The sequence below is a fragment of the Andrographis paniculata genome, unplaced genomic scaffold (genome assembly GCF_009805555.1).
Source record: "Andrographis paniculata isolate CXL003 unplaced genomic scaffold, ASM980555v1 Contig69END, whole genome shotgun sequence".
NCBI classification, from domain to species: domain Eukaryota; kingdom Viridiplantae; phylum Streptophyta; class Magnoliopsida; order Lamiales; family Acanthaceae; genus Andrographis; species Andrographis paniculata.
The window spans coordinates 2,493,165-2,503,435 of NW_026137605.1; the positions used below are offsets into that span (position 1 = coordinate 2,493,165).

General features: G+C 37.3%; 2 protein-coding genes across 8 annotated transcripts; one reads left to right on the top strand and one right to left on the bottom strand.

Moving 5' to 3' along the window:
* Nucleotides 1-219: 219 nt before the first annotated feature.
* Nucleotides 220-7,196, top strand: LOC127263696 (probable galactinol--sucrose galactosyltransferase 2). 7 transcript variants are annotated; one of them, XM_051292861.1, is made up of 16 exons: nucleotides 226-348; nucleotides 533-577; nucleotides 666-770; nucleotides 911-982; nucleotides 1,541-1,769; nucleotides 2,027-2,271; nucleotides 2,446-2,536; nucleotides 2,644-2,692; nucleotides 2,795-2,886; nucleotides 3,000-3,110; nucleotides 3,195-3,317; nucleotides 3,402-3,954; nucleotides 4,040-4,107; nucleotides 4,195-4,329; nucleotides 4,405-4,711; nucleotides 4,796-7,196. In XM_051292861.1, the coding sequence occupies exons 5-16, from the start codon at nucleotides 1,579-1,581 to the stop codon at nucleotides 5,138-5,140; spliced, it is 2,310 nt and encodes a 769-aa protein (XP_051148818.1). In that variant the 5' UTR covers nucleotides 226-348; nucleotides 533-577; nucleotides 666-770; nucleotides 911-982; nucleotides 1,541-1,578; the 3' UTR covers nucleotides 5,141-7,196. The 7 variants fall into 7 exon arrangements, with proteins under 7 accessions (XP_051148816.1, XP_051148818.1, XP_051148819.1 ...); XM_051292862.1 differs by having other exon boundaries at nucleotides 1,567-1,769; XM_051292863.1 differs by lacking the exons at nucleotides 666-770; nucleotides 911-982.
* On the bottom strand, nucleotides 4,795-7,007 carry LOC127263697 (pentatricopeptide repeat-containing protein At5g48910-like). Its single transcript, XM_051292865.1, has 2 exons — nucleotides 6,153-7,007; nucleotides 4,795-6,079 (listed from the first exon to the last, which is right to left on the bottom strand). Exons 1-2 carry the CDS (start codon nucleotides 7,005-7,007, stop codon nucleotides 5,252-5,254), a joined length of 1,683 nt encoding a protein of 560 aa, XP_051148822.1. The 3' UTR covers nucleotides 4,795-5,251.
* Nucleotides 7,197-10,271: the final 3,075 nt, after the last annotated feature.

Here is a 10,271-nt window from a genome sequence, read left to right on the forward strand (position 1 = left end):
ATAGAAATGTTGCACTGGCTAAAGAAAACAGCCATATCCCATGTCAAAAAATATCCATACAAACTATCGTGTACATTTCATTTTTCGCCCCCGCCCAATTTTGGAGAGCAATTAGTCATACTACGTGTCATCTTATTATTGGAGATTGTTTGAGAAACCGTTCGATGTTTAATGATCGGTCGAGTATTTAAAGGAGCGGATTGTTCAATCTGCAAACTCGCGCTCTTATTATCGAGCACTTGCTGGAACATTCTAGCTAGCTCAATCTCCATATCCATTGGCTTGAATTTTGTTGTTAATTTATTGCGCATGCTTTACTTACGGAGTTCTGCATTCTAGATTGCAAAGGTAATGATAGTGGTGCTCTTCAAGGCTTGTTTGTCTGTTATAGTAGTCGCAGAGTTGTCTGTTGATTGTGAACGTTTTGTTGGAGTGGAAGCCTTAAGTATGCGAACGAGTACTTCGTTTTTCCTGCTTGGACGAACAGTGCAATTTTTAGTTGATTTTGGATTTTTTGGTGCCGTGTTTACAGGTGTTATATTTGCAGAAGACGTTTCTCGAGACATTTTTGAACTTGGTGATTATTGTTAATTTTCTAGACAATTTTCCTCGGAAATTTGGTGGAATTATTAGAATGATTTTACGTCAAGCATTTGTTTTGCCAGTCTATCGATCGTTGGTTCCGTGTTTGTATTATCGAAAGAGCGTGGTAGCACGTAAAGCTTGTGCTTTGTCTTCGAGTTCATTGGAGAAGTCGGAGAACTCTGGAGGTGATTCGGGTTTTGCATTAGTGAAACAACTGAATTCCTGCGGAGATTTTCATTTCTTGTGTCTATTCTTAGTATTATTAGTTTCATTGGAAACTGAAGATTACAGTGGCTAGTCTTCTGAACGTTGCTTCTTTTTTCAGCTTCTACTTTGATACATTCAAATCACCTGCCCCTGCCAGAACTCCAGAAGACAAAATTGAAGCCTTTGAGAGGTCCTTGACGTTGAATTCGTTAGTAGTTTAACGTATATGCCATGGGTGGATTTTACTCCAAAACCTTTTGAAATTACAATTAATTTTCTCGTCGAACCTATGGTCTTTCATTTCGATCCTTCTTATCTAACCTTTGGGATAGACTTTGAGAGATTTTTGGAAATTTCCCTCTAGCTCTCCCGTAGAGTTTTGTTTTTCTATGGGTTAAATGCGTTTGTGTCATTCTCTTAGCCACTTTCTGAATATTCTGTTTTTTTGCAGCCCTTGTTTTAGATACTATTTTCGTACTGTTCTCATCCCTTAGATTGTTATCCCTTCTTGAAACAGGATTCTTATATGAAACTGCCTACGGTGTTAGCTTCTTTTGATTATTTCGATTCAAAGTTTAATATTGGCCTCATGTAAATTATTTACATTTGTATTTCTATTTGTTGCTGAGGAAAATGTTTATTTATTTATTTTTTAATGCCTGTTAAACAGAAGCAAAACGATTTAACTAGAATTCGATTGCTGTGATCTTACCTTAGAGCTGTGCATACTTGTTTCTCTGTTATGCAGTAAATTCTCAAACCTTAATTTATCAGGAGCGAGCAAAGATGACGGTGACACCGAATATCTCTCTCAACGACGGGAACCTTACTGTTCATGGGAAAACTCTACTGAAAGGAGTACCAGAGAATATTGTGCTGACCCCAGGATCGGGTGTGGGGCTTGTTGCAGGTTCCTTCATTGGTGCTACCGCTTCACATAGCAAAAGCTTGCATGTCTTCCCTGTTGGTGTCTTAGAGTAAGCACACTTACGGTTATATTTTTGCATTGGTTGTAGAGTTTTGTATATATTCATTTACCCGTTAATTGTTGCTAATCAAATATGGAATTGATTTGGACATGCTTCAATTCATGCTGAAGTTAAATTTCCATAACATGTGAAACAACATTAACGATATCGAAGACTATAGGATGGAACTGGTCAGATCGTAAGTGGAAGAGAAATTTTCTTAGAGCTTTCTTATGATGGCATTTATATTATTTCCATGTCAACAGGGACATTCGCTTCATGTGCTTATTCCGTTTCAAGCTCTGGTGGATGACTCAAAGAATGGGAACTTGTGGGAAGGACGTTCCGTTGGAGACTCAGTTTATGCTTGTGGAGAGTAAAGGCGCAAGTGAAGGCCAGCATGAAGATAGCCCAACTATTTATACCGTTTTCCTGCCTCTTCTTGAGGGGCAGTTCCGAGCAGTTCTTCAAGGCAACGAGAGAAATGAACTCGAGATATGCCTTGAAAGTGGTGAGTAGTTTGCTGTATTACAAAGCAATTGATGTGGGCAGAATGAGGCCTGTGACAATTAAAATCATCAGTTGTGTCATCAATTGCATCCATTGATGAAGTTGTTTGGGCTGCAGAGTAATATGGTGTGTTTATTTATTCATTTGGTGTATAATTCCGGACTTTGGGTTGCAGGGGATAATGCAGTAGAAACTAATCAGGGGCTCTACCTGGTTTATGTGCATGCTGGGACAAATCCCTTTGAAGTTATCAACCAGGCAGTGAAGTAAGCATAAACTTTTTCATTTTTGGTGTTTCGTGTCAATAGTTCTTACTAGGATACCAGCGATTTTCTTATTTTGCTGATATCCAATAAATATTTCGGTGAAACAGAGCCGTTGAAAAACATTTACAAACATTTCAGCACCGTGAGAAAAAGAAGGTGAGAACTAAAAAATATGTGATTATATTTCGAATTGAAGTAAAAAAACTCTAAAATATTTGTATTTATGCTCACATGTACCTTCCACCTTCAACTGTGTAGATTCCTGATTTTCTGGATTGGTTTGGTTGGTGCACATGGGATGCTTTCTACACTGATGTCACAGCTGAAGGTGTAGAAGATGGAATCCGAAGGTACTGTTTTGATTACTATTTTTGATTACTATTTTTAATTACAACCTCTGTATTGTAAATAAAAAGAAATTAATGCAAATAATCCGTTGAACCACTTATTCATATGCATGCAGCTTAACCGAGGGAGGTACACCACCACGCTTTTTAATTATAGACGATGGATGGCAACAAATTGGTAGTGAAGTGAAGGAAAGTTCAGATTGTGTAGTTCAAGAAGGAGCTCAGTAAGTAAACAGTTAAGTTTGCAATATAGTAAATTAATCAAAAAGATCATCATCCAGCTGACCTTATCTTCACGGTTATTGCAGATTTGCAAACAGGCTAACTGGAATCAAAGAGAATGAAAAATTCCAAAAGAGCAATAAACCCAACGAACAAGAAACAGGACTAAAATCTGTTGTGAAAAAGGCAAAAGAGCAGCAAAATGTCAAGTAAGATTCAGCTGTGGGTCTTTCGACTAATTTTATCTAAAAACATGAAATGTAATTACATGTTTTTTCTTGCGGACGCTTCAGGTATGTATACGTATGGCACGCGCTAGCAGGCTACTGGGGTGGAGTCCATCCTGCAGGTCCTGGCATGGAACATTACGAAACTTCTTTGGCATACCCTGTACAGTCTCCCGGCATTCTGGGGAACCAGCCAGATATTGTTATGGACAGTCTTGCTGTCCACGGCCTCGGTTTGGTACACCCAAGGAAGGTTTTCAACTTCTACAATGAGCTTCACGCCTATTTGGCTTCCTGTGGAGTAGACGGGGTCAAAGTCGATGTGCAGAACATTATCGAGACTCTTGGTGCTGGCCATGGCGGCCGAGTTTCTCTAACCCGCAGTTATCACCAAGCTCTCGAAGCTTCCGTCTCCAGAAATTTCCCCGACAATGGATGCATTGCTTGCATGTGTCATAATACCGATGGGATTTATAGCGCCAAGCAGACCGCTGTTGTTAGAGCTTCCGATGACTTCTACCCTCGGGATCCTGCTTCGCACACCATCCACATTTCCTCCGTAGCTTACAACACAGTGTTCTTGGGGGAATTTATGCAGCCAGATTGGGACATGTTTCATGTTTGTGCTTCTTCAAATTTATTACCATCTTAAACTCTCAGATTTAATGAACATCCCTGACTTCCTTCTGCATCTTTTTTTACAGAGCTTGCATCCAGCTGCAGACTATCATGCCGCGGCTCGTGCTGTTGGAGGCTGTGCTATTTATGTTAGGTAATCTCATTCAGAACTCTCCCATATCACAAGTAAATGCAAATTTAATCACTTATGGTAGTTTACCGATTACCATCTCCTCCTCAGCGACAAGCCCGGGAACCACAACTTCGAGCTTCTGAAAAAGTTGGTTCTTCCCGATGGATCGATTCTCAGAGCACAATTGCCCGGACGACCAACGCTAGACTGTCTCTTCGTCGATCCAGCAAGAGATGGAACAAGGTTTGTGTTTTCCATCATATGATCAATCTTGAGATATATCTGTCGAGGAACTAAAACATACCTACTGCCTTTCAGCTTGCTTAAAGTCTGGAATGCAAACAAATGTTCTGGAGTGGTGGGCGTCTTCAATTGCCAAGGCGCCGGATGGTGTCGGGTAACTAAAAGAACCCGCATTCACGATGCATCCCCAGGGACACTCACCGGCTCAGTCCAAGCCACTGATGTTGATGCGCTGCCTCAAATTGCTGGATCGGACTGGACTGGAGACACGGTAGTATACGCTTATAGAACAAAGGATGTTGTTCGGTTGCCAGAAGGAGCTTCTTTGCCCGTCACACTCAATGTTCTTGAATACGAGCTCTTCCATTTTTGCCCTGTGAAGGTGAGTTTCACACTCTTATCCCTTTCGATTCAGTTGTCATTGCTTCACTCGTCGACTAACATAACAGGCCATCTTTCAACACAGCACGTCACAGACGGCATTTCCTTTGCGCCTATTGGCTTGCTGGACATGTTCAACACCACTGGCGCAGTCGACTACTATGAAATCAAGACAACGAAAAAAGATTCTTCTGACAACAGCAATGGCATCGAGCCTGTAAAAGAAAGCAGACAGCCAGTAGCAACGATCACGATTAAAGTTAGGGGATGCGGCCGGTTTGGAGCCTACTGTTCTAAAAAGCCACGGAAATGCAGTGTGGACTGTATCAAAACAGCATTCGACCATGACTCTGCATCTGGACTTGTAACTCTCACTCTCCCGACTCCAGGAGAGGAAATGTACAGATGGAGCGTCGACCTCGTTGTTTAAGTAAGATCAAGATCAAGAAATCCGAACCCCTCTGTAAGAGGTTTTTGTATCAGAATAAGTCTATATATGTAGCCGTTCTATTTGAAAGAGAAGAAGAGCACACCAAAACATTCACCAAATATCTCGGCAAGAACAGGCGCCATCGACGAACTTATGGAAGCGAATCCGATCCCTAACAACGATCTCCCTCCCGTACAACTTGCTGATAGTTTTTGTCACTTCGTGACAGTCGATGCAGACTCTAAGATTCTTCACCACTCGGATTACAACAGGCGCCTTCGTTTTCAACAATCCATATGCGATAGCTAATCGTTCGCTGTGCTCCCAAAGTGCATCCTGCTTTTCTGCGTCGCTCATATTCTGCAAGACGGATGCAATCCAAGGCTCGTGCCCAGCTCCTCGAACTCTCTCCGCAACCTCCCGTAAAACCTCTCTAATGTCCGTTGCATCAGGGTGCGACCAGTCGCCCATGGAAAACTCGTGCACGTACCCATCGATTTCAATGGAGCTACACCCGGGCACGGCTTTGACGCCCCTTTCCTTCATCTGCATCCTCACCCGACTCATTTTCACCCAGTCTGACACGGAAGCGTACATGCTCGAAATCAGGATATAGTTCTCGGCATTGAGTGGCTCTAGTTGAAGAAGATACTCGGCGATGAGCTTGCCTTTTTCTAACATCTTGTTCCTTTTGCAACTAACCAGCAAGGTACGCCATATCGCGGGATTCGGAGCAACCGGCATTTGGTTAACGAACTCATAAGCCTCCTCGACTTGGTCGGCGCGGCATAACAAATCCACCATACAACCATAATGCTCCATGGATGGTTTGATCCCGGCTTCCACCATGCTCGACCAGTACTTCCTCCCTTCTTCGACCAAGCCGCCGTGCGCGCATGCAGACAACACCCCGATAAGCGTCACATGGTCCGGCTCGACCTGAACACATTCCAAAAACCATGTAAGAGCAATTAAACAAGCGCAAATGCTTTAAAATCGACAACTTTGTAACCTTGGCTGCTTCCATTTTTGCAAAAGTCGTCAACGCCTCATGTCCAAGGCCGTGAATCGCAAATCCGACGATCATGGAGCTCCAAGCCTTGACATCTTTTTCCGGAAGGGCCTCGAAAATGTGGCTGGCCTTTTCGATGCAGCCGCACTTGGCGTACATATTAACCAGAGCTGTGCTCACCTCCAAGTCATTCTTGATCCCTTTCTTGTCGACGTAGGTATGCAGCCATTTCCCCAAATCCAATGCTCCGATCACGGCGCAGGCCGATATCACGCTCGCCATTGTCATCTCATCAGGCTCGACGCCCCTCCTCTGCATCTCTCTAAACATCCCCAAAGCTTCGTTCGCCATTCCTACTCTGGCATATCCCCCAATCATGGCGCTCCAAGCCACCACATTCCTCTCGGGCATTTCGTCGAACACCTTCCGGCCCATGTCAACCGCCTCGCATTTGGCGTAGAAGTTGAGCAGCGAAGTCCCGACGAACAGATTCCCGGCCAATCCAGATGCGACGGCGTGTTTATGCACCTGCCGGCCTTCCTGAAACGCCGCCAGATTGGAGCAGCACTTGAGCACGGAGGCGAGCGTGAAGGTGTTGGCCGGCGGGAGCTTGTTGCGCACCAAAATTCTGAATAAGAGGATGGGGTGGGGCAGAGATGGGGCTTGAGAGAGGAAGCCTCGCATGACGGTGTTGTAGGCGAATACAGTCGGGGAGGGGATGTGGGAAAGGAGGGTTGCGGCGTAGCGGATGTCGCGGTAGGCGGCGAAGCAGAGGACTTTGGAGAGGGAGAAGGAGAGAGGGAGGAGGGGTGAGCGAGTGAGAATGTGGGCGTGGATTTGGGTGAGGAGTCTCATGTTGGGACATCTTTTGATAAGCGAAGCTAACCTTTCTTCTTCGTCTTCCCCAGCCAGCTCTATGATCTTCTTTCGTCTTGCTCTCTGCAACTGTTCCTTCTTCTTTAATTAATTGCTAATGTATCATATTAAATCCTATGTCAATTTGGCTATTGTTACAGACGGGATCAAAGCATCCAAAATTTTCTATTTCTTCCTCCATTCTTTCCAATAAATACTGGATGTATTATAGAGATGAAAGAAAGAGAAATATAAATTACTATAATTTAAATATTCTATTTTTAAATATACGTTTAAATAAAATTATATATATACATACTATTCAATTAGATTTACGTATTTTTAACAATGATTATTTAGTCATTTTTTTTTTAAAAAATAATTATACAACTAATGTTATTTTATTGAGTTTTTTGTTGTTTTACCGTTTATTTATTTTAATTGTGATTTAAATTGATTTTTAAATGTTGGTGTTAATTTGAATTTTTTTAATTAATATTTTATAAAAAATAATAAGGTAAACTATATAATACTCCTCCTATGTGTTTTAATAAAAACATACAAAACATCGTGTGTTTTATTTATTGCTTGAAACCTCTATTTTAATGTAAAATTTGCACAAAATACTATTTTTCTTTAAAACTGATATAGAACCAGATTATGCAAGTTTTATAAAATAAAAAAAATATAAAATATTTTAAATAATTTATTTTGAATAAAATAAATAATTGATCAATCATATATTTTTATAGTTTTAATAAAAAATCAGTTAATAATTTGTTTCAACGAAGGATTAATCAATTATTTATTTATTTATTTAATTCAAAAAATTATTTAAGATATTTTACGTTTTTTATTTATATTAAATTTGTATAGTTTAGGTATTTATTTAGAATTAAATATCAGTTTTTGGACATAGAAGGTACTTCGTGTAAATTTTACATTAATACAAGAGGGATTTCACGCAATAAATAAAATATAGGATGTTTTGTACAGTTTTTACTAAAAGACATGATGAACATTATATAATTTACCCAAAATAATAAATTATTATTGAAAATTGTACCAAATAAATAATAGTAATTTTAAATTCAAATTAAGATGAATAAACTCATAAAAAAAATTATTTTTCTAATATTTTACTTGCATTTAGTTTTTTGTAATACTAGTTTATAAATATTAATCCCTCCGTCGTCCCAGATACCATGTCCACGTTGCCATTTCTGTCCGTTCCACATACCATGTCACTTTCTTTTTTTTAAAAATGATTACACACTTTAATCTCATTTTAAACTTTTTAATTTTATTTTTTTAAAACTTTAATTAAACTAATTAATTATCTTAATCTTAATTTATAATTATCTTATAATACTAATATATTCTTAATTATCTACTAATTACACTCCTCCTAAAATACCGTGTCTACAGTGTAGCAGACAGGACGAAGGAAGTATAAAAATATATTACTATTTCATAAATATCACATTCAATTATTAATTATTAGTTTTAAACAGAAAATAAATATAAATATGGAGTATAACATTTTTAAATATTATAGTAGTATAATTTTAAATATTATATAAAAAGTTACTTTTAAATATTATATAATTTATTATGATTTTAAATATTCTTTGTGAGTTTCTATTATATAATTTTTTGAACTCATAATAAATAATATAATAAGTATATAATTGAGTATATATACTTGTCAGTTTCAAATTATATAATTTATTATGATTTTAAATTATACTATATAATATTTAAAAATTTTATAATACTCATATTTATTTTCTGTTTAACCAATAATTAATAATTGAATGTGATGAAATAGTAATATATTTTTATAATATTTATAAACTAACAGAAAATAAACTAAATATATCCGAATAAAATTTTTAAAAATTAATTCTTTTATGAGTTTATTCGTCTCAATTTGAATACAAAATTACTATTATTTATTTCGTACCGCTCTCAATAATAATTTATTAATTTTTTATAAAATATTAATTAAAAAAATTTATAAAAATATTCAAACTAACACCAATGTTTAAAAATTAATTTAAAATCACAATAAAAAAAAACCAAACCGTAAGATAACAAAAAACTCAATAAAAATAACATTACTTGTAAAATTATTTTTAAAGAAAAAAATTGACTAAATAATCATTTTTAAAAATACTTAAAATCTAATTAAATACTATGTATATTTTTTATTTTCATCCATATAATTATTTTATTTGTGAATATATATATATATGCATACTATTTAAATAGATTTATGTATATTTAAAAATTATAAAATAATATAATGAAATTTTAAATAAAAATTCACATTAGATATATTTATAAATATTATTTTACTTCTTATAAATTAAAATTTTCTAAAAATAGAATATTTGAATTATAATTAATAAATTATATTTCTCTTTCTTCCACATCTACAAATATATGTCCATTATTTATTGAAAGTAACAAAGGAAACAGTGGATTTTGACACAAATGATTTGATCCCCTTGTCGATACGTACACACTCCTTTATTATTTGATGAATTTTTTGTTATTTCTCAATCTAATATTAAAGGGTTATAAGCTCCGTATGAATACTAAATATATTGTATTTGTTTTGACACAGATTGAAAGCAATCAAATTCACTTCAACATTCTATTGTTTATCTTTCCCCCTTTAATAGATATGCTTATATATATACTAGTGTGCCGACCCGCAAAATTTGAAATCCGGATTATGTAATCGCGACCCGTTCCCCGGTTCTCTGTGAGATCGCCAGTTTTGCTGGATCGTCCGCTTAAACCGATTTTTTAATCCGAGTCTTATATATATATACATGCTGTGACCGGTTCATCCACAGACAACACTCTCATTCTCACATCGCGAATCAACTCTCTAAAAACCCTAGCATCCCGACGGCGGTACCAATCAATCTTTTTTGGATTTTCTCCGGTGATCTGTCCGGCGAATTTGAAGTTTCGATTGCTGGGTTCAGCCTGTACTGAAGTTGTTCTTCGATTTGGTTTCTCGACCTTTGTCTTCCTTACTATTCTTGGTGTATTTTGTCTATCTGCGATGAAAATAGGCTTAGATCGTTGATGTTTCCTTAGATCAGAGTCTGTTTCGCATGTTTATTACGTTTATGTGGATGTTGGTTGTGTTTTGGGTCTGGTTTGTGCGGTACTATTGGTTTTTGGATATTTTTTGTTTGGGTAATTTGAGTCTGAGCTCTTACTTTCGATATATAAAAGATCCTT

Bases quoted from the DNA above. Each gene is read 5' to 3' on its own strand.
- LOC127263696 (XM_051292857.1), top strand. From the start codon at position 635: ATGATTTTACGTCAAGCATTTGTTTTGCCAGTCTATCGATCGTTGGTT. The intron at 771-910 runs GTGATTCGGGTT...TTCTTTTTTCAG, and splicing joins GAAGTCGGAGAACTCTGGAG to CTTCTACTTTGATACATTCA. The intron at 3,955-4,039 runs GTTTGTGCTTCT...CTTTTTTTACAG, and splicing joins CAGATTGGGACATGTTTCAT to AGCTTGCATCCAGCTGCAGA.
- LOC127263697 (XM_051292865.1), bottom strand. From the start codon at position 7,007: ATGAGACTCCTCACCCAAATCCACGCCCACATTCTCACTCGCTCACCC. The intron at 6,080-6,152 runs GTTACAAAGTTG...GAATGTGTTCAG, and splicing joins CAAAAATGGAAGCAGCCAAG to GTCGAGCCGGACCATGTGAC.